The 26,211-nt window shown below is 41.9% G+C and overlaps 1 protein-coding gene across 5 annotated transcripts in view; it reads right to left on the bottom strand.

Annotated features, from left to right (window-relative positions):
- The window catches only part of PLCE1 (phospholipase C epsilon 1), a 334,371-nt gene that overhangs the window by 80,088 nt on the left and 228,072 nt on the right, over positions 1 to 26,211 (bottom strand). For all 5 annotated transcript variants that reach the window (XM_063710326.1, XM_055352517.2, XM_063710327.1 and 2 more), the window contains 4 exons: positions 20,762 to 20,907; positions 13,907 to 14,165; positions 12,100 to 12,305; positions 1,638 to 2,313 (listed from right to left, as the gene is read on the bottom strand). In XM_063710326.1, coding sequence (XP_063566396.1) covers positions 1,638 to 2,313; positions 12,100 to 12,305; positions 13,907 to 14,165; positions 20,762 to 20,907 — 1,287 coding nt within the window. The remainder of the gene's footprint in view (positions 1 to 1,637; positions 2,314 to 12,099; positions 12,306 to 13,906; positions 14,166 to 20,761; positions 20,908 to 26,211) is intronic.

The following is a 26,211-nucleotide window of genomic DNA, read 5'->3' as shown; positions in this document are numbered from 1 at the left end:
ACATTAGGATAATTGTGTATATAGGCCTATCTGCTTATTAATCAATCAAGTTAGTCACTCAGGATATGGTCTCTGCTCATAATCATGGCATGGGTGTAGGGAAAGAAGAAAGAAGGGGCATTACATGTGCCTTGTCTAACTTCCTGGGGCGAGAAATGTTTTTAATTGTCAGAAATGTATTAGAACTGTGACAAGTACATGAAATCAGGCATTTGAGTAGTTCAAGTGGTAGTTCTATTTGTTCTGTGACAATACAAAAGATATTTCTTTTTGCCATGAAGATAGAAAAGCATAGCAAAGAAAAACTGAACACTTTGACACAACTCATTTGAGAATGACACTTCAAGTGTCACCTGCTTGTGGAGTTTAAGATTTCCAAGCAATCTGTATCCTCTTTTCCCCAAAGGATGCTACTCTGGTTATGCCTGTGTCTCTTCTATCTCATTCAGCCCAGCCCTGTTGCCACGCTAAACTATAGTGTTAGAGTACCTGATAACGTAGGGTTAATCAAAGACTAATTCACTCAATGTAAGCAGCTGACTGTGAAAAACTGCCCTCTAAGGGCTGCCACCACTACAAACCTAATAAAGAAGAACTCCACATAAGAATTATCCCACATTGGGAAAAATTTCTTTCAACCTTAAAGAAATTAACCCCTCACCTCTACAATTAGGCAGCAATATGCAGTAAGTTAAAGAACTCTCCAAAAGTCACATAGCATGTTAGGAAATGAACCAGGATTTTAATTTCGATAGGGACAGTTTTCAATGAATCAGCTAGTCACTAACTAATAATAAAAGTATTCAGATAACAATGCTTTCCATTGAAACTTGAGTAAGTGAAAATGCTTATATTAACTGGTTTCTTTGCAGGTGGGAGAACTACAATGACCCTGGGACTATTTTTATGTAGTATAATACAACATATACATATAATACAAAATAAAAACAGTGACCAGGGTCATTATAGTTCTCCCATCTGCAAAGAAACCAGTTAACATAAGCATTTTCAGTTACTATAAAATCTAAGTAAAATGTATTTCATACAAAATACAAATAGGACCACCTATGAGTGCAGACACTATTCTTCATACTTATGAATTATACTGTGGCTTTACACATATTAACCTTTTTTTTTTTTTTTTTCTGAGACAGAGTCTCGCTCTGTTGCCCAGGCTGGAATGCAGTGGCGCGATCTTGGCTCACTGCAACCTCTGCCTCCTGGGTTCCAGCGATTCTCCTGCCTCAGCCTACTGAGTAGCTGGGATTACATGCATGTGCCACCATGCCCAGCAAATTTTTGTATTTTTAGTAGAGACGGGGTTTCACCATGTTGGCCAGGCCGGTCTCGAACTCCTGACCTTGGGTGATCCACCCATCTTGGCCTCCCAAAGTGCTGGGATTATAGGCGTGATCCACAGCCTCAATTAATTCTCACAGCCACCCTGTGAGCAGGTGTTATTATTTCCATTTTATAGAAAACGGGATTGGGGTAACAAGAGGTTAAGTAAAAGCTGCCCAAGGTCACCACAGGTAGTAACTGTCAGAGCTGGGAGCATGAACCTGGTGGTCTGGTCACCAAGTGTGTGCTCTTGAGTATTACGCCAGTGAGGAAAGAGAGATGGCTGCACCCCTTACCTGATAAAGGCTGACGTACTGTTTCCGCAGCCACTGCTGTCTTTGGTCAGGGAATTTCCTCATCTTTCTCACAGCTCTAGTGAGTTCCAATAATCCACTGAAGAGCATTTTAGCTGTGTGCTTTGGTGCCACGAAGTGCAATAATCTGTTGTCTGTGGTCTGAAGCCCATAGAGCAATGTCACACCAGTCTCTGACAGGAACATGCTACCCAGTTTGTTCTGAACACACACAGTGTGTATATCAATGCCAGGGTGGCCCATGTATACAGCCTTCACTGCAAAAAGATCCAAGACCCCTTCCGTCAGGCTACTTAATCCAGCATTACCCAGTAGTGGGAATTTTCCAGGCTCAGCTGTGTTATTAAGTACACCAAGTTTTGCTTTACTGCTGGCTGGGGAGGCAGTTGTGGGCTTTACCCAGGTCAAGGTGCTATTGTCGGGCTGAAGCTGGAGGAAGCAGCGGGCAGAGAGGTGTGTGTCCTGGTCGTAGTGGATGACTGTGGCCCCCTGCAGCAGGAACTGGTGCACATCGGCTTGGATGGACAGCACGTACCAAGGGATGAGCTCCGTCCCATGGTCGAAGGCCTTCTGTGAGTCCTCTGAACCATGAGAGTCGTATTCTTTGGATTGCTCAAAGATGTCATTGTCTGAATCCAACAAATCTCCAATTATAAACCTTAAGGAAAGAAACACCAATTTGGTTTGTCTTATAATCAAGTGAGAACAACCCAAAGACATTTTCACTGACACTGGGCTTTATTTTTCATCGCACTATGAATTCAAATTAGCATAGGAAATGCAAAATACTAAATAGCACACAGTAACTTCTAATAACCGAGGCCGGGTGTGGTGGCTCACGCCTGTAATCCCAGCACTTTGGGAGGCTGAGGGTGGACCACTTGAGTCCAGTAGTTCAAGACCAGCCTGGCCAACATGGTGAAACCCCCTCTCTACTAAAAATACAAAAATCAGTCAGGCATGGTGGCATATGCCTGTAGTCCCAGCTACTTGAGAGGCTGAGGCAGGAGAATTGCTTGAACCAGGGAGGTGGAGCTTGCAGTGAGCTGCGATCGTGCCACTGCACTCCAGCCTAGACGACAGAGCAAAAAAAAAATTTTGAGTAACTTTTTATAACCGTATTCTAATATTCTTTATAACTGTATTCTTATCTTTAGCAAGGTATCTGACCATAAGCATAAGAAAACAACTACTAGATGAGTTATTGTATTTTTATTCTCAACAACAATAATCTTCATTATGTATTAGTTTTCCCTCTTGTGTCAGGAACCGTGTTAAATACTTTATGTACATTTTTTGTACTAAATCCAATCTACTTGCAAGGTAAGTTTTATTATTCTTTTTCTACCTATGAGGAAACCGAGGTTCAGAAAGGGAAAGTAATTTGTTCAAGGTAACCCACCTCAGAGGAGGCCAAGCCAAGGTGAGATTTTGGTCTAACTTTATACCTGGGATTTTCATTGTTAGGCTTGTTTGCCTTCAATTAACTCATAAACACAAGTCATGATCTGAATATACTGGGACTAAAATAGGTTAAAAAAAGACTTAATAGGCTGGCTTGAGAAGTACCTCTGTTAAACTGTTAAAAATAAAATACAATTAGTTCAAAGATACTCCTTGGAAAGAAAGTAGGCAGACTGCTTGAGCCCAGAAGTTTGAGACCAGGCTGGGCAACATGGTGAGATCCCATCTCTACAAAAAATACAAACATTAGCTGAGTATGGTGGCATGCCTATAGTCCCAGCTACTTAAGAGGCTGAGGTGGGAGGATTGCTGGAGCCTGGGAGGTAGAGTCTGCAGTGAGCTGTGATGGCATCATTGAACTCCAGCCTGGGCAATAGAGCAAGACCCTGTCTCAAAAAATAAAAATAAATGACATTTAAAAAGGACACTCCTTGGGAAATATGGTCACAGTTGCCAGAAAAGCATAACAGTTCTCCTGGACTCAACCTTAGATTTCTACTCTCTCTGTGCATGTGTGTAGGTATACATAGAAAAGGCTAGTCTGCATAGAAAATTTAGCACGTTCCCTCCGCTGAGTCAGGAACCTGGATTATTTGAGCCAAGAGGATCAGGGAACAGTGAAGGCAAGCGATTGCTTCTTTCTTACATGGCCACCTTGGCAGGAACCTGCCCAAGAGTCTCATTCTTTTCAAAGCATAGGAAGTTGTTAGTAAGATCAAGGTTTCTGCTATTTGGTCCACAGACATCACCAGCAAAGTGGTGAGTAAAATTGTGAAGGAGCTGGTACATGGGCTGGTCCACGCGTCTCCGGGAAGGAAGGCTCTCATGCTCAGGAGACACTTGGGCCACCTACTGCCTCTTGATGAGGCAACGACAGTATCATGGGGCTTGTTGATACTCCTCAGTTTAGACTGTGGTCCCTGAACAAGATTACCATTCTTGCTTTCAAACAGCAGGTTCTACGTCCTTGCCCCACACGTGGATATTCTTAAAAAAAAAAAAGTCTACCACTAATATTGAATTTTAGTGTCTCACAAATCTGACAGTGAGAAAATCCATTTCAGAGCCCCATACCAGAAATAACCAAAAGTCCAGCAACAATAAAATGTATGCATAGATTTCGGTGTATTCATGCAATGTAATTCTGTACAGCAATGAAAATCAATAAGCAATAGCTAACTACATGGAATAACACAAATTTTAAGCAAGACACACAAGAATGCATATGGTATGTATTTGTGATACATAAATACATACATTTCTGTAAATGTCAATTTCAAAACCAGGCAAAACTATACTGTACTATTTAGGAATGCATATTAGTAGAAAAACTACAAAGAAAAACAAGATGTTATTGTAAAACTTATAATAGTAGTTTTCTCTAGGGGGAGGCTGGTAATAATTGGGAAGGGAAATAAGAAGTTTAGGGGTGCTGGCAATGTTCTAACCCTGGATGCTAGTTATGCTCAGTCACCTGATAATTATTCAAATACACTGTTTCGATAAACTTTTAATTTTAGGATAGTTTTAGATTTATAGAAAATTCCAAAGACAGTGTACCTCACACAAAAATTTCCCTATTAACATCTTAGTCTGGTATATGTGTCATAATTCATGAACAAATCCTAACACATTATCACTAATTAAGGTCCACACTTTATTCAGATTTTCTTAGTTTTTAATGTCCCTTTTCTCTTCCAGGATCTCCCATTACATTTACTTGTCAGGTCTCTTTAGGCTCCTCTTGACTATGAGGGTCTCTCCTTGTTTTAGGTGGTCTTGACAGTTTGGAGGAGTACTGCTCAGGTGTTTTCTTGAAGGTCCCTCAGTTAGGACTTGGCTGATATTTTTTCCATAAGTAGATGCAGGTTATGGGTTTGGGGAGGGAAGACCATAGAGGTAAAGTATCATTCTTATCACATCATATTGAGGGCACCTACTACCAACATGACTTCTTTCTGGTGATACTGATCACCTGGCTGAGGACCTGTGTGTCATGTGCCACTGTACAGTTACTACTATTATTATTTTTAACTCATTTCCATACTCTACTCTTTGGAAAAAAGTCACCATGCCCAACTCACTCTTAAGGAGTGGGGAGTTATGTTGCACTTCCTTGAGGGTGAAGAATCTACCTAAGTTATTGGGAATTCTTTTGCACAAAAGATGGATCTCTTCTCCCCCATTTGTTTATTTATCATTTACACATATCATTTACTTATATCAGTATGAGCTCATGAATATTAATTTAATACTTTGGGTGATTTATAATGTGATACTACTTTATTTATTTTGTTGCTGTGGCCATTGGGAGCTCTTCCAGTTGGCTCTTGTATTCCTTTCACAGCTCCCATCACTGTGTGTTTCTTTTGAGAACTTCCTTACTACAACATGCTCCAGGCTCACCTTGTGTATTTTCTGCCCCAGTCCTCGAATCAGCCTCTCTAGGAAAAACCTTGCCTCCCTTTATTGAAGAATGGTATTAGAAACCAAGATCTGGGCCATGCGCAGTGGCTCACACCTGTAATCCCAGCACTATGGGAGACCAAGACAGGTGAATCTCTTGAGGCCAGGAGTTCAAGACCAGCCTGGTGAACATGGTAAAACCCCGTCTCTACTAAAAATACAAAAATTAGCTGGGCCTGGTGGCAGGCACCTGTAGTCCCAGCTACTTGGGACGCTGAGTCACAAGAATTGCTTGAACTTGGGAGGCTGAGCTTGTAGTGAGCAGTGAGCTGGCATTGTGCCACTGCATTCCAGCCTGGGCAACAGAACAAGACTCTGTCTCAAAAAAATAAAAATAAAAAATAAAACAACAAAAACAAAAAAAACACAAGATCTGGGGTTACATGATATTTTATGCTCTTTTCCTAATGTTACTTCATAATAAAAAGTGAAATAAGAAAAAAATCATTTGTGTCTTATTTAGCTCCATCCCTCTGAAATTGCTCTCGGTAACACTGGAAAACCAATACTTATGTCCTCTTACACAATGGCTTCATATATGCCTGCTGCAGTCATCCTGGGTTTAATGTTAAACATCACCACCTGTTTCCTGTGTGACCTCATCAAAAACACTCAACCTCTCTGAGCCTCACTATTAGATGGCAAAAAGACAATGCTCATCTCATAGAATAATGGTGAAGATCAAATAAGATAACAGTTGGAAAGCACTTAGCACAGCGCCTGTTTTGGTAAAGTACGCTCATTAAATATAGGAAGACCAATTCTTTGCACTTTTCCTTTCTCACTTCCTCTTCTCTAGGCTACCTCAGCCCAGCCCAGCCGTTCCTCTAGAGGGGCTTTTTTTTTTTTTTTTTTGGAGACGGAGTCTTGCTCTGTTGCCCAGGCTGGAGTGCAGTGGCGCAATCTCAGCTCACTGCAACCTCCGCCTCCCAGGTTCAAGCAATTCTCCTGCCTCAGCCTCCTGAGTAGTTGGGATTACAGGTGCCCGCCACCACACCTGGCTAATTTTTGTATTTTTAGTAGAGACAGAGTTTCACCATCTTGGCCAGGCTGGTCTTGAACTCCTGACCTTGTGATCCACCTGCCTCGGCCTCCCAAAGTGCTGGGATTACAGGGGGGAGCCACCATGCCCGGCCAAGGGGCTTTCTTTTGGGACCATTTCCACATTCTCCATGTCCTACTTCTTGTTGTTTTAAGAGCAAAAAGGATTCAATTGGTGAGTGTTAGTACCCATTAAAATACAACATGTAAATTTGTACATAGAACTTCTGATTTTAATTTAGCAAAATAAATGGTGTTTTCCATATTCCATTTAAGTTCTGAGTTAAGTCAAGCACGTTCCAGTGAAATACTACAAGCATTATAAAAAAATAGTGTCTGGAAAGAAAAATTATAAGGCTTTTCTGGAGCCTGTTTCTGCTGCTCAGAGATGATGTAAGCTGGGAGAGAGGGGACGCTGTCTTTCTTGGCGTCAGTTTTTATTTTAGAATGCAAAAAAGAACTAATGCCAGATGGTAATAATTCCATTAAAAAGCAATCTTCCAGGGACTAATGCTCAAAATAAAATTGACAATTGTTTGTAATGAAATAAGTTCATTTCAAGCAGGAAACTAGTAGCTTTTGTCTCTTACATGATATAGTGAATGTTATGCAATTTTTTGCCTGATTCTCTTAGAAGATAATTTCCTGTGGGTTTACAAGAAGGGATAAGGTGGAATGTTAAGACTTATTTAGGAACTAAATAATGTTAACCGAAGATCAAAGATGTGGTTTACCAGCAAAGAAACTACCTTGTCAAACTCAGGTTGTATGCCTTAAGGAGAGGACCAAGGAGTAAAAATAGAAGAAAGGTTTTTATCCTGCTCCTAAAGAGCTTCCATGGCATCCTTCAGTTAGAAACCGTAGACAGATAAATACTTGTCTAATGTTCCCTGATGAAAATTTTACATTGGGTGATCAACAGGTATTTGTTAACCTGGTTAAATATTTTCTTTGTAAGGGTTCGTTTGCTTCCTGCCAATTTAACATAATCCCTTGAACATGAATCACCACGTGACAAACAAGCGTAAATTTAATTTTTTAAGATAGAAGTAAATCTATGTCCTTTCCAAAGGACTTGCTACAGCTGTTCTCTCTAATAAAATCTAGCGTTTTTAATGCTCTCTTCTAGAAAATTCTTGCTTTTAATTAACCTAGCACCTTCCTTGACTATAAGCATTCTCTTATTATATGTGAGTAGTTTGTGGGTTTTGGAACCAGTCTGCCTGAATTTAAATCCTGGCCCTGCTAGCTATGAGAGTAAAATGGAACTGTTGTGAAGATTAAATAGTGTAATATATGGAAAGAATTTAGAGCAGTGTTTGCTTAAAGATAGGCTCTCAATAAACATTAGCATCTTAAATATTGCTAATATTGTTGTCTGGCTTGAGTTTAAGTTAGTATCATAAAACAAAGACATCCATACAAATAGAGCTTCTCTGTAAAAATGGTGTCCAAGTTTCAAGTTGAGATTTAAGTGAGAAACAAGCCTAAGGTGAATGTTGTGCAGATAGTGGGAAAATGGCCTCTGTTACAAATCACAGACACATGATGGGTCTGAGGTGTTGGCCAAAGAAGCAGAAAGAGAGAGAAATACAGGATCCCAGGTATCCCCAGCAAAGCCAGAAAGTGAGACTGTATGAAGGTCTGGGCTGGGCTGAGGCAGCTGTTGCAGATAAAGGATGTTGCGTGTTGGGCATTGATAAGGTTGAGGCCTGTCTGCATCTTTCCCTGTGGAGAATAACTGATTTCCTATCATTTTATGATTTAGGGGCATCCACATGCATACGTGTGTGTGTGTGGTTAATCCTGGTAACTATTATCTTTTCTCAGATATTCTACTTTCTTATGCTTAGCTTTTTTTCCTATCCCTGTGGGGTTGGATTATCATCCAGGCGCGTCTCTAACGAGGTTATTGAGGTAGAAGGACACAGAAAATACCTCTTTGCAGTAAGGGAGAGGAGGATGACTGAGGATTGCCTCTGAAATGGTGATTACTGCCAAGGGTGTCCACACCTAAGTGCTGGAACCTCCTGTATTAGTCCATTTTCACACTGTTATAAAGAACTGCCCGAGTTTGGGTAATTATAAAGGAAAGAGGTTTAATTAACTCACAGTTCAGCATGGCTGGGGAGGCCTCAGGAAACTTACAATCATGGTGGATGGTGAAGGGGAAGCAGAAGGTGAAGCCTTGCTGCATCCTCTTCACAAGGTGGCAGGAAAAAGAATGAACGTAGGAGGAGCAACCACACACTTATAAAGCCATCAGATCTCATGAGAACTCACTATCGTGAGAACACATGGGAGAAACCGCCCCCGTGATTCAATTACCTCCACCTGGTCTCTCCCTTGACACGTGGGGATTATAGGGATTACAAATCAAGATGAGAGTTTGGTTGGAGGCACAGCCAAACCTTATCACCCTCAGAACTTCAGCTTGGTATTTTAAGGGTGTGATACACACATTAATCACGATAGCCACCATCTATATTGGCACTTATAGTATGCCGAGCAATTTGCTTAGTTTATAATCCTCACAAAAACCCTATCAAGTAGTATTGTCATTTCCAGTTTACAGATGACAAAACTGAGGCTTAGTAAGATTCAGCTACCTACCTAGGTGACAGAAATAGTAAGAGGTGGTGTCAAAATTCAGTCCCAGGCAATGTGACTGGAAGGTTTGGGTTCTTAATCAGCTGAAGCAGCTTCCATTGTAGGTTTCTGGCATCATCTACTTATATCTTATTTTTCCAAATGTACAAATCCTTCTTAAGGTGCAGCATGCCAAAGAGGGTCAACAATATTGAAAATGATGACAATAAGAACTTGCAGCTCCTATATGACTCTATACTCTTCTCTACACACCTTCATACTCCTCATTTCTATTTCCCAACAATGGTGCCACATGCTACTGTTAGGTCTCCATGCCTCTATATGTTTTTAAACATACAAACGCATAGCTTTTTTATTCTTTATGCTGGTAAATAAAAAAGTAATTATTAATGAGCATTATAATTCATATGAAATGTAATTGGAATGCTTTCAGAATTCAGATGTTCCTAATCTTCAGGAGTTAGACATAAAAAGAGGCTAAGGGTTAGTCTCTCTACAATCAAAAGAAATGCCTTAAGCATTTTAGGACAAAGGATCCTCCCCTGTGACTGAACACATGGTCAGGCTCATGACCCAGCTCTACTGTTTATTAGTCAGACAAGTGACTTCAGCTCGCTAGGCACAACTTCATCTGTACAGAAGTTAGACAAGCCTACTTGAAGACCCCATTGAAATTTCAAGATTTTTTCAACCCAATTCCCTTCCTGCTGAGATCTTGAAGTTTGTTTTTTGTTGTTGTTGTAGAGACAAGTTTTCACCATGTTGCCCAGGCTGCTCTTGAATTCCTGGACTCAAGTGTCTACCTGCCTTGGCCTGGGATTATAGGCATAAGCCACCGGGCCCAGCAAAAAGAAATCTTGAACTTTTTATAATCACTTTTTGAGATTTCTATGAGTGTTTCTAGTGGTTTTCTGGCAGGAGTAGCTTTGAGGTTTGGGAAGAATTATAAGAGCACCCTGTAGGTGGGGTAAACCAAAGGACCATGAGATTGTCCCTTCTTTCTTTGCTGTAGTTTTCACAGGGCTGGTTGTTGCCAAGTGAACAGGGGCTAGAGATTGCTGTTTGTAGAGTCTCTGTTTCAGCCAGATCAACAAAGCATAGTTCCTATGGGCTTTTCAATCTGCACATCTTTGGCACACGTAACCCTGCACTGGACAAAACATGGGACTCTCAATCAGGAATGGATTCCCAAGTCCCAGCAGATGGCCACAGAAATAGTGCTTACTGATCTGGTTTTGGTGAATTCTATTAAACAGTCCCACCAACCTAACTTGTGTGTTGAGGTTCCTTTCAGAGTAGCAGTCACTTGAGGTAAAGAAGCTATCACTGGCACTTAGGTACACAAGTTTCAAAGTGAGGATTTCAATATGACTTCACAGGTTTTATAAAAGAAATATCTGCATTTTTGTGTTTTTCTCCTCTTCTAAGAGTGCTTGCAGCAGGGCTTGGAAAATGGGCAGTGGAAGAGAAATGTTCTTAGGATGTACATGATAAAATGATTAGGAAAAAGACAAGAGACTGTGGAGAAAATTAGAGACAAAAATTTCATAACGGGTGAAAATGATGCAAGAAAGTTACCACTTGAAGGAACTTCGAGGGAAAGGAAAGGATAGTCTAGGGGTCTGACACTCAGTAAAAGTGGCAGTCCTGAAAGTGTTTTAGAAAGGTCAAATGACATACACACACAGCCCCAGATGAAGCCACCTTGTAAAGCTTCATCTTTAAAGATGAAGGCTCTTTAAGAAGAGCCATATGAAATTCATTATTTTATCTATTCCTATCTGATGTATCCTAGCCTTAACAGTCAGATTTAAGGAAGGAATTTCAGCCAGATCCAGTATGAGGAGAAGGCATTCTTCTCCCAAACATCTGTTTAATTTTTCTTACAAATATTGTGAAACTTATAATGAATTGTGATTTCCTCTTTCCTTTGACTGCTAGGAATCTCAGAACAAAATTTAGTCACTGTATAGACTATATAGTATACATTTTTGTATGTTTTATTTTCTCCTATTCTTATTTTTCTTTTCTTTAATATCCTGAATTATTCATAGTTATTCTTAAAAGCATCTACAAAATCTTTTGTTGGAAGAAATAGATATATACATAGATGCCGAGAGAGAGAGAGAGAGGGAGATTAAGAACTTAAATGGCTCTGAGAGGCTTTCTGTGCAGAGGTGATTATTTGTAGATGGTCTTCTCTCTATATATAGATTGCCACTAATGTTAGCAACCTGTTAACTGAAAAATCTTTGAAATAATCTCTGAGAAACTGGAATTACTGAGCAATTTAAAAACCTGCAGATGCCTTGTGTGTGTAGGGTTAATTTTAACACACCTTACAGAGCAGCGTTTCTCGAAGTGAGATCACTAACCCTCGACTTAGAATCACCCAGAGGTTGGCAGAGGTAAAAATACTGATTTCTAGGTATCACCCAGACCTAACTAAGTCAGTAGATTTGATTTAAAAATATCTTAATACCCACTCTAGTACCCCACCCAAGAATTAAAAAAACCACTGTTACAAAAACTAGGAAATAAAAGATCACAGCTCTCCTTCTGAAATTTAATGTGTTGAATTCTTAGAAATGGCAGGATAGCTCTAGGTTTTTTTTTTTTAAAGGGGTAACAGATGGCAAGAAGTTAAATTATGAGCAGTAATTTTAGAACAAAGCAGCAAAATGAGAAAGGTAAATGTGAATTTGGAATTGGTAAGGTTTGAAGATAAAGAAGTGTGGCTTAATGATAAAAGTGGCAGGTTTTGATGAGGTGTCCATCTGAAACTAAGCTGAAGTAGGAAACAACTCATCAACAGGAAAAAAGAAGAGATGAGCATTCCTCACTTTTAACGTGTAAAACTTACTGCCATCGGCTTTTATCCTTCAAGGAGCTTTTCCTGGAGCTGTTTCCTTCACTGGGGCTGTCCTCCTCGTCTGTCTCCAGACTTCGATTGCAGCTCCGGATGACCTGAAAGATGCTGTTGACAGTGGACTCCTTCTCTGAATTCTTTAAGCCATTTTGTCCCACTCGTTGTAAGAAATTATCTTGTCCACTGTAATCTGCTACAAACTACAAAAAAAAAATCGAGAATTTGCTATTGCAACTTAATATGCCTGGATAACATACTTGGCTAGGGAAATGAAATCATAAAGTAATAAATAATGGCATTTGTGCCTATTTTATGGGAAAGAAAACAAGAGCCTCCAGGAAAAACATTTTTTCATTTCACCACATGAAATATCAAAACTCACCCTTGTTTCCACTGAGACAACTTTAATCCCTCTGGGAATCGACACTCCACTTCAAATTTAAAACAAAAAAAATATTATTTCAGGGCTCCCTAAGGAGAAGATTAGCCAATTTGCAGAGGAAGAACATGGTTATTTTATCCTTATAGTGAGAATTGAGAAAAACCATGAGTAAAGTATGCTATTCTATGGAACCAGATAAAATGACTGGGCCCAAGCAAAACACTGAGAAGAGGTGATGTTTTGCTTTATTGCTCATATGTTCTATAATAACACAGTGGCTTCTTCCTGGTTTTTAAGCTCTTTAAGCCTTATTGTTCATACAGTTGATTAGGAAGCTTCTCTCATCAGAGGTGAGAGCTGTGTCTGGGATAAGAGATGTGGAGTTCCCTCTTCTTAAGACATGAGGAAGCTAGGGGGTGTGGCCCGGGAGTCTTCCTTTAAGCTTTCTCCTCCATTTCTTGCCCTTTTATCCTAGCTCATAACCCAGAGAGATGCCGGTGGTGTTGCCTGTACCTGTCAGGAGCTCTTAAGTCTTTCTGATATCAGGTGATGCCTTTGCTCCCAGGTGACAAAGAAGAGGCTGAAGGTTGAGGAGAGTCTTCCCACTCCATGGAGAAGGCATGTACATGACTCTGTGTGTGTGTGTGTGTGTGTGTGTGTGTGTGTGTGAAAGGTCAGTAGTAGGTTCTGTCATCATGGCAGGAATGATCCTAGATTTGGGTTTGGTCCCAGGTAAGGGACTTCTCAAAATCTCCATAAAGTTCTTTCCATTTTAGTCACTTCTTTCATTTTTAAATACCTTGGAGGGAGCTTCCTTATCTTTTCCCTCCAGTTTCTCAACTCCCCTTCTCTCCAATGCCCAATGCCTTGGGTCAAAGCTCACACTGTCCCTTCTGCTCTGGGAATCAGGAACAGGAGGCAACGGATCTGGGAGAAACAAGGCTCTGAGGATCAGGAGCCTGGAGCTTGTCTCTACATGCATCTCCAGGCTCCCCAGCATTTTCCCACAAAGGATGAACAGAAAGCAGTGCTGACTTCCCCTCTTTTTTCTTCCACTGATGTGGAAAACTTAATACTCTCAATTGACTGTCTTCATTCCCTGCATCCAGACATTCCCACCCAATAAGAAAAACCTGTCAATCTTTAAAAACCATCAGAAAACAACACCCTTTTTGACTTGTACTTACATATTAAACCTAATACATTAAAACTAACTTCACAATACTATGTCCCACACAGCGCTAGTTGGCATTCTTTTCTACAGAACTTCCAAGGATCTATGTGCTACCCAGAAATAATATAACAACTATTAACCCTGTGTTCAATCAGTGATCATTTCTTTGGTGAGCACAGACAGGGCCTGATGAGACAGCCAGCAACAGTGGCTCTTCAGGCCACGATGATTCTGAAAGGCCTTACCTCTAAAGTTTCTTCTTGGGAATTGTACTGCGGGCAAAGCTTCATGAGGCCAGAGGCGCCGTCAAGCACTTCACAGAGCTCCTTCAGAAACACCCCACAGAATGGAACCACCTTACAGCCAGGGATGTGCAGGGCACGTGTCACCACCTTTCTGTACTCACAAGAGGACTCATGCTGGGCCATAGCATCCTTCAGGCTCCTCATGGTCTCAATATCAGACTGGTCCATGAACTGCCACATTTTTAAAACTTTTCTTGACCTATTGCAAGTAAATGACATTTTTTAGACTGAAGGAGAAATAATATAATTTACAGCAAGGAGCCTAAATTCCATACAAATTCATTCTTTTTACCATTTTTTTTTTTTTTTTTTTAGGTGGAGTCTCACTCTGTCACCCAGGCTGGAGTGCAGTGGCGTGATCTTGGCTCACTGCAACCTCTGCCTCCTGGGTTCAAGCAATTCTCCTGCCTCAGCCTCCCTAGTAGCTGGGATTATAGGCGCGCGCCACTATGCCTGGCTAATTTTTATATTTTTAGTAGAGACGGGGTTTCGCCATGTTGGCCAAGCTGGTCTCGAACTCCTGACCTCAGGCGATCCACCTGCCTCGGCCTCTCCAAGTGCTGGGATTACAGGCATGAGCCACCGCGCCCAGCCCCAATATTCTTTACTTGTTAATATTTACGTAGGGTTCCTATCCCCACCTACTTCCCCAGATAATATGAATAATACTTTTGTAAATTGAAACTGAAAATTAAATAGGACAGATACAAACACAAATAGGCATATGGGACGCGTTAGTTATGGAAGCTGGGCACTGAATGTAGGTTTGAGTTTTTCTGGCAGCTATGGCCAAAAGGGGAAAGTAGAGGGTAATATGGTTTGTACAGATATTGGTGGAGGAGGACTGCCTGGGGAAACTTGGCCCATCTGGCCCTCTTGATCTTTTAAATATTACTCTTGGATCAATCCAGTCCCTTAGTGATCAACATGAAGCCCATTGTTTTCACCTCTTCTGTAGAATTGATTTTTACTGAATCAAGCTTTGACATGAAGCCACCAGCCCATTTTGGGGGACCTTGTTGTAAAGTATTATTTGCATTACAGGATGTTAAGTGGACTTTCCCTATTCTGAAACTCCTGCTGAGACCCACAGATGACAATGCACCACACCTTCTAAAGAGAGGCCCTCACAAGGTGTTACCTGAACTGCTTTGCCCACAGTGGTCTCCCACTCTCTTTCAGCCCATGCAGAGAAAGTGGATCTGAGCAGATAGCTTGGGAATATTTCTCTGGGGGGAATTGTGGGAGAGCTCACCTTTCTGTGAGAGGATGAAGTCACCCCAAGTGCAGGGGGCAGTAAGTGAATTCCCTGGGGACACTGACCTGTGTCCCGGGCAGTCTGTAGATCACGTGAACTGGTGCATGACTCTTGCCTAAAGATTTGAGGCTAGCTGGAGCTGCCTGGTGGCAAAGGGAGAGAGGATTCCAGTAGATATGTCCTGTGCTTGCAGAGTTGGGAGGGCAACATGCTGACTATTTCCTGTGAGTCAGGAGGGGATACTGTGCAAAGAGGTGGGGCTTGAGCTGTCTTGAAGGGTCTGCCTGCCAAATGAGGTGACCCTAGCAGAAAGGGCCTGTGAGGACAGGACCCCGGGGGGTGAGGAATAAGAGGTTGACCAGAGGGTACACTGCATTTTGCTAGGTAATTGTGCAGTGGGGAGATGGAAAAAATTAGAGAGAGTAACTAGTAAGAAAACCTAAAAGAACCCTCCATTGGTCTCTGTGAGGGCACCAAGGCCAGATTACAACTGCCCCATCAAGTAAGACTCTGTGCTCCCTCTATCCCCATCCTTTCCCGTCTCCTCTCCTGTCCACTTTTTTTCTGCAGACACCCAGTTGCAGGGAAAAGGAAGAAAAAAGATAAACTCTATCTTCCTCACTACTACAAGTCTCTGAGACTGGTTGGGTTGTGAAACGTAAGGAAGGGAAGAAGATATAGATTGAATGAGATATTAAAATTTTGATTTAGATTAACTGGGTTACAAAATCACTGTGTAATATATAAGACATCCAAAGACATAAAGAAGTACAACGTGACAAACACCCATGTGCCAATCTCTCAGTTTAAAAGAATCAAACATCAACAATGTGGTTGAGGCCCTAGTGTATTCCTCCAAGAGCACGTACTCTATTCTTCCCTCACCAGACAGGACCACCACTGGTACTTTGGGGTTCTCCTTTCCTTAAAATTCTTAATACTTTTCCAACATATGCATATATCACTAAGCAAGTTACAGAATTGTGTATTTTTAAACTTTATGTAAATAGTATCACATGGTAGATAGTCTTAGACCAGGGGTCCCCACCCCTGGGCCGCAGACCAATACTGGTTCATGGCCTGTTAGGAACTGGGCTGCACAGCAGGAGATGAGCAGCGGTCAAGCAAGCATTACAGCTTGAGCTCTGCCTGCTGTCAGATCAGCAGTGGCATTAGATTCTCATAGCAGCGCAAACCCTACTGTGAACTGTGCATGTAAGGGATCTAGGTTGCATGCTCCTTATGAGAATCTAATGCCTGATGATCTGATGTGGAACAGTTTCATCTGAAAACCATCTGCCCCCACCCCCACACCCCGAGTCTGTGGAAAAATTGTCTTCCATGAAACTGGTCTCTGATGCTAAAAAGGCTGGGGATCCCTGTTTTAAACAACTTGCTTTTTTTTTTTTTTTTATACAGCCTTAAGTTTGCAAGACTCATTCATATTCAAGAGCATAGGAGAATGAGATTGTGTGTTAACTAGGAAAGTGACTGGAAAACTACAGGATCTCTCAATGTAGCATAATCCAGGGTTGAGGGAGGGAGAGCTGGTTGGAAGCTTTGAAAGGCAATCAAATCAGAAAAGTAAAAGCATTTTATGATTTCATCCCACTAAATCCAGCTTGTCCTATAACTGGATTCTTATAAGACAGTGAGAATTCTTTTTTGGGGAATGAAGTGGAGGTTACAAACAAATGAAGTGAATGAATGAATGAGACATGGTTCTCACTGGTTTCTTATTGTGTGAGTAATGAAGTAGTTATGGTTCACTTGGGGGCAAAGGGCAAACTTCAGCAAAGATCAATTCTTTATTGTTGAATTGAGAATTGAAACTATTTTTAAAACTTTTATTCATCTTTATGATTATAAAGATACTACTCATTGTAGAAAATCTAGAAAATATAAAAATATAGAAAACCCACTTACAATTCTACCATACACAGACATTAGGTATATTTCCTTTCAGTATTTATTCTATTCTTGTCTATATGGGCATATAAATATTGCTGAGGTTATTAGAGATAGACAGTTTTGTTCCCAGATAGATTCATGTATTATGTGTCTCCTGCTTTCCAATGATATAAAAACTTTTCAGGCTAGGTGCAGTGGCTCATGCCTGTAATCCCAGCACTTTGGGAGGCTGAGGCAGGGGAGATCACTTGAGGCCAGGAGTTCCAGACCAGCCTGGGAAACATAGAAAGACTCCATCTCTAAAAAAATTTTTTTAAATAGCCATTGTGCTGGTACACTCCTTGTAGACCTAGCTACTTGGAAGCCAAAGTGGGAGGATTACTTGAGCCCAGGGTAAGAGGTTACAGTGAGCTATGATCTTGCTCCTGCACTCCAGCCTGGGTGACAGAGTAAGATCTTATCTCTTAAAAAATTGTTTTTTACCTCATGCCTGTAATCCTAGCACTTTGGGAGGCTGAGGCGTGTGGATCACTTGAGGTCAGGAGTTCAAGATCAGCCTGGCCAACATGTTGAAAGTCCATCTCTACTAAAAATACAAAAAAATTAGCAGGGCATGGTGGCGGTGCCTATAATCCCAGCTACTTGGGAGGGTGAGGCAGGAGAATTGCTCAAATCTGGGAGGTGGAGGTTGCAGTGAGCGAAGATTGCACCACTGCACTCCAGCCTGGGCAACAGGGTGAGGCTCTGTTTAAAAAAAAAAAGTTTTGTTTTTTATAAACATCATTTTTGATGGCTATATAATATTCCATTACCTGGATATAGCATATTATTTCCTTTAACTATTTTCCTATTGTTGTTCATTTGGGTTATTTTAAACTGACACCATGACTGAGTAAATACTCTTGATTGTAAATATTTGTACTTCTTACTAGTGGCTTAAGAGAGCTAAGAATTTAGTTAGAGGAAGCAAAATGTACAATGTCCATAAAAAAACCAAAGTCACTTAACAAGTATGCTTTCTCTTCCCATTTAATTGCTTAAAAAATAAAAAAAATCTCTATTATGTTGGTAATAGTTAATTGCTTGCAACCTAAACACTTTCAAGCCTAAAAGTGCACATATAAGCTCTGCCTCCATAATCATTGCATCATAAGAGTATCTGGCCACTTATCTCCTGTGTACAGAATAGCTGTCAACAAAAGATCTATTATACGTGGTACTTTCGCCTATCTATCTGTAAAGATCAGTTTAGTTTTAAGCCAAATATAGGAGCATGAAACTAGGCGGCAGTGGGTCTGGGGTGTGAGACAAAATGCATTGGGATCAATGTTGAGGTCTGTCCTGGTTTGAGATTATTCCTCATTTAGGGAAATCACCAGGTTCTATGGTCTTCTTGGATTTTGGATTTAAACTCAGTTGAATCTTAAAGTCCCATTCACTCTAGGCCTCGATAGGTCATTCTGAGGCCGTTCCTGTAATAAGAGAATCTAGAACATGGTATGTGGCAGCCAGCCTCCAAGACGGCCTCCCATGGTCCACATCTCCTGATTTTGTGGCTTTGTGCAGTCCCCACCCACAAGGAATCCATGCTGGTCCTATGTGATCAGTACAATATGGCAAGAGTGACTGTGTATGATTCCCAAGGCTATCGTATAAAAGGCATTGCAGCCTCTGCCTCCCTCTCTTGGATCACCCACTTCAGAAGGAGCCAGTCACCGTGCTGTGATGGCAGTCATGTTGTGGGGTCAGGAAGCAAGGTCCCTGGCCAACAGCCAGCACCAACTTGCCAGACACAGAATGATAAGCATCATTAAAATGACTTTATCAAAATATAATTCTTTTCTTAAAAGAAATGTAATACATATTTTCTTTTTTCTGGTTTTTTTTTTTTTTTTTTTTGAGACAGAGTTTCCCTCTTATTGCCCAGGCTGGAGCGCAATGGCATGATCTCGGCTCACTGCAACCTCCACCTCCTGGTTCAAGCGATTCTCCTGCCTCAGCCTCCTGAGTAGCTGGGATTACAGGCGCCTGCCACCATGCCCAGCTAATTTTTGTATTTTTAGTAGAGATGGGGTTTTACCATGTTGGCCAGGCTGGTCTCAAACTCCTGACCTCAGGTGATCTACCCACCTTGGCCTCCCAAAGTGCTGGGATTACAGGCGTGAGCCACCACGCCCGGCCTACATGTTTTCTTTATAGAAAATTGATCACAAAGAGAATCTAAATCATCTGGATATAACCTCCTGTTCTCCAAGGCTTTGTTTTTTTTTCCCCCACTTTTTCCTTCTTTTGAGCCATGCCTGATGCATTTGTATGACTATTTTAAATGTCAAGGACATGATCATTTGGGTTTATTCTTAGTTAAGAAAGTTGAAAACGACAAAAAAAAATTAGAACTCTGGGAGTTTTCATCTCCTCCCCTAACCCAGAATCCCTACATAGGGACCTGGAGAATCAAAGAAAAATCTCAGTAATGTTATGAACTAACATTCCTTTATAGTGAGAACCCTCATGAGGATGGTGAATCTCAGGAAGCAATAACAATATCAATAGCTTCTCTTTATGAGGCCTTACTATACGCCACGCACATGTGTCAAATACTATATTATTTCACTGAATTCTACCTAAAGATGTAGGTGTTTTTTAGTATTATCCCCATTTTGCAGACAAAGTAACTGAGGCTCAATGAAGTCAAGTAGCTTGCCTGGATCACACAGGTATTCCTTGGGGGAATCAGGATTTGATTCCTGGATAAGGATTTGATTCCTAATTTGATTCTAACTTAAGAACTCATGCTCTTCTTCCTCACATACCATGCTGCCTCCCATAGGAGTAAGAACAGTTACTTTATGCCAGGTAGCTGAGGCTAAAAGGGGATAAAGCAGGCAACTTGATGAACAGAATGGTGATTTTGTTATTAGCTTGATGGAAAAAGCATAAGAACAGGATATCATAGTGGTCAAGCTCATGGGCTCCGAAACCAAGGTTGCCTGTATTCCCAGCAATGCCAGGTGACCTTGGGTGAATGACTTAATTTCTCTTAGCCTTAGCTTCCTCTTTTGTATAATGTGGGAATAAGAATAGTATCACCTGATAAACCTGTTTGGAGAATTAAAACATACAATATAGGGAAGGTGCATAGCCCATACTTGACATATAGTGTTTGTTAATAATGAGAGCTTACATTATTGGAGGCCTATTGTCAATGCTAGCCACTGTTATTACTAAGGGCAGTTGGTGGTCTATAGCATACAGCCCTGGAACACTACATAAGGCAGGCCTGAAAAGAGACAGATAACAGTGGGGTTTACAGGATAGGAAGGGGAATAGTCAGTGGTGGGGTTGATCGGGTTATGCAACCAAGTAATTTCACTTGGCTTGGCAAAGAACACAGGATCACAGCAGACCCAGTGAAGTAGGATTGTGACTGGCCCACAGGGGCTGAATTCTGCAGCATCTTTGAGGGACAGGGCCTTTGGTGCTGAAAGAAGATAATACATTTCCCAAGTTAATCATTTCCAATTACCTGGCTTGGGTAAAGGTGAGTCCCTGGACAATTAATTCAGTGCCATTCAGGTGATGAGAAGCGATTGTGCCAAGATAACCATATTCCCCACTGACTATACCTGAGGCCAGCCAAGAACTCCATGACAGCATTGTAGTTGCCCATGTTCCAGCAGCATTTGGCCACATGCACCAAATATGAAAAGACTTCTCGCTTCTCCTCCATGGAGCCTGCCGTGAGGATCAGCCATGTCACCCAGGAGCTCACCTGGAAAACACACAGAGACATTCACGGGAATTATGTCCTAGAAGCTTGGCAATTTTTTTTTCCAAAAGCATTCTTTGTTTTTCTAAAAATATCAATTTGGTATTAGGAAATGAAAGACCTATAGGTCCTGGCTGGGCGTGGTGGTTCACGCCTGTAATCCCAGCACTTTGGGAGGCCGAGGTGGGTGAATCACCTGAGGTCAGGAGTTTGAGACCAGCCTGGCCAGCGTGGTGAAACCCCGTCTCTACTAAAAATACAAAAATTAGCTGGGCATGGTGGCAGGCGCCTATAATTCCAGCTACTCGGGAAGCTGAGGCAGCAGAATCGCTTGAACCCTGCCTCAGCTTCAAGGTTGAAGGTTGCAGCGAGCAGCGAGAGGCAGAGGTTGCAGTGAGCTGAGATTGTACCACTGCACTCCAGCCTGGGCGACAGAGCAAGGCTCTGTCTCAAAAAAAAAAAAAAAAAAAAAAAAAAAACAGACCTATAGGTCCTTAATCTCTTATAACTCTCTCTTTATTTTCTTTAAAACAAGAAGGCTGAAAAAGGCAATTCATAAAATCCTTTGATTGAAAAAATTTCTTTTGACTATAAGAAAATAAGGCCTAAGGATAATTTTGATTGAAAGATATTTGACTGATGGACATTAAAATGAAATGTACTTAACCCATCAGTTAAAGACATTTACTAAGTATTAAAATACATAATATCAAAGGAAAAATAAAAACATTTTTAAACAATCTTTTACAAATGCTTTATCTATTATGCCCCTCAAATGACAAAATATTATGAACAAATATTTATAGAGCACTTATTATGTGCCAGGAGCCATTCTAAGCACTTTACCTATATTACCTCATTTATCTCTCACAACAATTCTAAGAGTCAGGGACTGTTACTGTCCTCAGGGATGTGTGTAAGGTCTTCAACCACGCTGAAGGTAGCAAAGCCTAGGTTTGAACTTAGGGTGTCTTCTCCAGAGGTTGCATTATCAACCACTCACAAAATGCCTGATGTGTTTACACAAACTCTAATGTTCTCCAGTTCTGGGCTTAAAGTTATTCTAATGTGATTTGTTTTTCCTGCTACACAGACTGGAGGACAATATTTAAAAATAATCCATGTCTACACCCTCCCCTTATGATATGCAGCCTCTAAATCATCTGCTTCTGCTCTATGATTATTTTGCTGCCACCTTTACTTTGGTGCTTAGATGCTGGTGTCCACCTAAGTTACCTTCTCTATCCTGACTAGCATCTGGGTTGATAAGCTTGGTTGTCAACAGACCAAAGTCTTGGTCTTGACCTCACATGGCCCGACTAGCTCCGCTTGGTTCAGCATCAGTGCTGAAGCCTGGACAGCAACACTTTTCTCTGGACTAAGTTAGAGAGGCCGGAACACAGAGTTTATGGTGACCCATGACAACTGCAGGAAATAAGAGCTCAAGGTCAATGGCATACTGCCTGTAAGTGGATAAAATGATAAGAATTAATGGCATTGAGTGCTGGCAGCAACCACAGAGGGCAGTGCAACCCCATTTTTCCAGATCGAGAATCTATGGCTCATGGGAGAAGTGACTTTTCAAGGTCACAATTCTTGTTGATGTCAAAAGTAGGACTCCCAGCCCAGTGCTCTTTCATCTGGTGGAAGTTGACAGTTTCTTTCTTTCTTTCTTTTTTAGACAGAATCTTGCTTTGTTGCCCAGGCTGGAGTGCAATGGTATGATCTTGGCTCACTGCAACCTCGAGTAACTGGGATTACAAGGCCTGCCACCTCGCCCAGCTAATTTTTGTATTTTTAGTAGAGATGGGTTTCACCATGTTGGCCAGGCTGGTCTCGAACTCCTGACCTCAAGTGATCCACCCACCTCGGCCTCCCAAAGTGCTGGGATTACGGGCATGAGCCACCGCACCCAGCCGAAAGGTGAGTTTTTTCAGACTTGGCTCTGGGTAGGTCCTCCTAAGCACTCAGTTTTGAGCTGCATATGTGAAGGCAGAGCAGGAATAAAAGGAGAAAATACTGAGAAGAGTCCAAAATATGACTAAAGAGATGAAAAAACAAAATGAATGGTTGCTCACACCTCTTTCCTATCCCTACATAGAAACAAACAGGAAAACCAGAGCAACAGGGAGTTTTAGTGATAAAACAGGTCTATTCTCTGGTATGAGCCAGAGGCACTGGAGTAATTAATAATCTTCCTCTTCCCTTCTGAAACAGACTGAAGTAAAACGTGCTGGGCTACCTGCCACCCTCAAGCCCAGTCCTGAGCCTAGTGGGCTCCCAGCATGTGCCTCTGCCCTCCATCTGCACTGGACTTCACCGGGCCCTCGGGTGGCATCAGGAGAACAGGTCTGGAATCAGACCCTTGGGACAAACCCTGGTCCACATCATCCCAGGAACTGTCTGGGATTCCTAGTGCTGACCCGTCTCCTGCAGCTATGAGTAACCCCTTGCTCACAGTCTCCATGCCTGTCCTCTCACTTGATTCCTTGGTTAAAAGTCACCTTTGTGAAACCCCGGCTCACTAGAGCAAGAAATTATTTTGCTAACAGAGACTGAGTCATTGGTGCATCCATCTAATTCTTCCTTTAGTCTGACTGGCTTTTGATGAGCCCTATCCTAAAATGGGAAACCATCAGCAAACACTTAGCATCATAACCCTACTGACTCTTTGAGTTGGAAATTCAAACACTTCTCACAAATAAAAATGAGATCCTGAAAAGTAAAAAAACAGTTTCTCAAAGCCACCCAACTCATTAGTTGTTGAGGCCTCTGGCTATATTGTCTCCATGGCTTTAGCTCCTTTGTAGTTGAAATTGATGGCAAATCAGGGTCTCTGGAAAGTTGTCATTCTTTCAGGCTGTTCTGATACCATGCATTGACTTACTAGTCCAGTGGCTGGAAAGGGTTAACTCACCTCCCCCTGGAGAGGTCTGCTTCACAGGGCAGGTGGAGACCACCACTTGGTTTGTGTCACAATCCTGATCACTCATCCAGATTTATTTCCTATCAGTCAAATCATTTTCCATATACTTTCCCACAATGCTAGGAAAAAAATAGCGATACCATATTTCACATGGAAACCTAATTTAAACCAACTGTTCCATTGCCGAATGTGAGTCCCCAGGGCCCTGGTTGTTGAGATTATGTAAGCACTGTTATCATAAACACACACACAGACACACCACACACACACACATGCACACACACCCCAACATCTGTTTACAAGCCTCACGGACAATTCTTATTATGGTCTGATGTATTCATAATTTTATAAGCATTAAATGGTGAGAGGGCCACTGCTAATTATATAATAAATGACACAAAAAGGAAATGAAGATTCAGTGACAAATGTCAAAATGTTGACCAAAGCATAAAAGGTGGTCACATTTACTAAGTGGAAAATGGGATGTGTTGCCAATCCAGAAAGAATTTCTGTGCAATCACACAGAAAAACAAAAAAATCATATAAATATAAAGTACTACGGTTTAGGCATAGGGAGTGCTACTAGAACAGAAAGGTGTTAACGGTAGCAGATTATTTTGTTTGTTTCAATAGTAAGCACAGAATGAGGAGAGAATCTGGCCCCCAGCCCAATTCTTTAAGCACCTCTCCCAGAAGGTTCTGGGCTTACCCTGACATCATAACCCCCTGGACCATGCCCACAACTCCTCCACAACTGCCCCTCCCAAAATAACTTTTTTTCCTTCCTTTTGCTTTTCTCAGTACTCTTGGGCTTAGCCAAACAGAACAGTTTACTCCCTCTCCTCACATCAAATACCTTATTGGTGTCACACATGCTCATTTTGGAAGGAATGTTCTTGCATCATTCAAAATGACCTTTCCCTGGTCCACCATGTCTTGCTTGTGTCCTCTGCAAAGCCAAATCTTTACTTTGGCCCACCAGGCCCCTGTCCATTCTCCAATCACCTCACCTCTCCCCTACATCCCTCCTTTTAGGGAGGTAAAGTAGGCTTTTTAACATCTCAGGAATCTTGAACTGGTTGTTCCTTCTGCAGGAAGGCTTCCCCATCACCCCAGATTCAATTTTTTTTTTTTTTTTTTGTAGAGATGGAGTATCACTATGTTGCTCAGGCTGATCTTGAACTCCTGGCCTCAAGTGATCCTCCCGCTTCTGCTTCCATAGCATTGGCATTACAGGTGATCCACCACACACGGCCTGGCATTTTATTCATCGAACCCTACTCATCCTTTAGGCAGCACTGCCCTGAGACCATGCCATCAGGATCCTGCCCTGGACCCCAGGTTTCAGAAGGCTCCACACTGGCTGTCGTCCAGCTGTGCCCTCTCCATAGAGTAAGAAGTCTATGGGGTGGAGGGGACGTGCCTGTCCATAGGCTGCACACTCACTTCTAGATAATTTATCCCTTGTAAACCCACGCCTCCCAAATTCCCTGTCCAAACAGCACCAAGCCCACTGCTGGTCTGCAAGGGCTGTTTATCTGGATCAGTCCTTCAGAGGGTAGATTGTAACCCCTAGGCCTAAAGCCAGGCCAGAGGGCAGTGGGGGTGGGGGTGATGTGTGGACAGGGTTTGAACTTGAGGCCTGAGGTATACATACTCTGGCACACAAGCCAGGATGGGAAGAGAAGGTGGGAAGGCCAACATGTTGGGGCCTCCCTTGTACTCGCGCCCTGGCCCCCTAAAGGAAAGGGTGAGGCTGCCTTCAGGAGTCTGATAAAAACATCATTTTCTTGAGCAGAACTTCCTTGACTTCCCACCTGGAGTGTGTCCACACACTGCATGCTCTGTGGTGCCCCCACATCACCCTGACCCTAGCGCACATTTAGTGCTGTGATCCTCATTAAGGCAGATGCTGGATCTGCTATGCTCACAGGTAAGCAGCAGTGTTGGTGACCTGTCAGGATCTGCCCTCGGTAAGTTTAAACAAGAGTCAGCGAAGGAGTGAACATATGAATGAATGAATGAATGAATGAATGAATGAATGAATGAATGAACGAACGAATGAAGCTTACCTCCTCTAGGGAGGCTTTTCTCATGGTTCACCTAGCACCTTTCATTCCATTTCTTCCTATTTCTCTTCGACTTAATGTAGGACCTTGAGTTCAAAGTTTCACTTGTATTCTCACCACTGCATGGATCTGCCTCCGGTTTATTTTTGTTATATTTGTGTGCCTGACTCTTTCACATGGGCCTGTTCTGTCTCCCCCAGCAGACCCTTAGACCTCCAGGACAGAGACCATCTTTCCCACATTTCCAGCATGGAGTTGCTCAGTGTCTCTGGCAGACAGGCAGGCCATCCAGAGTCCCAGGAGGCCGTGGGC

Source organism: Gorilla gorilla, chromosome 8 (assembly GCF_029281585.2).
Source record: "Gorilla gorilla gorilla isolate KB3781 chromosome 8, NHGRI_mGorGor1-v2.1_pri, whole genome shotgun sequence".
NCBI classification, from domain to species: Eukaryota; Metazoa; Chordata; class Mammalia; order Primates; family Hominidae; genus Gorilla; species Gorilla gorilla.
The sequence above is the reverse complement of the archived record's forward strand: the minus strand, read 5'-3'. Positions and strand labels throughout refer to the sequence as shown.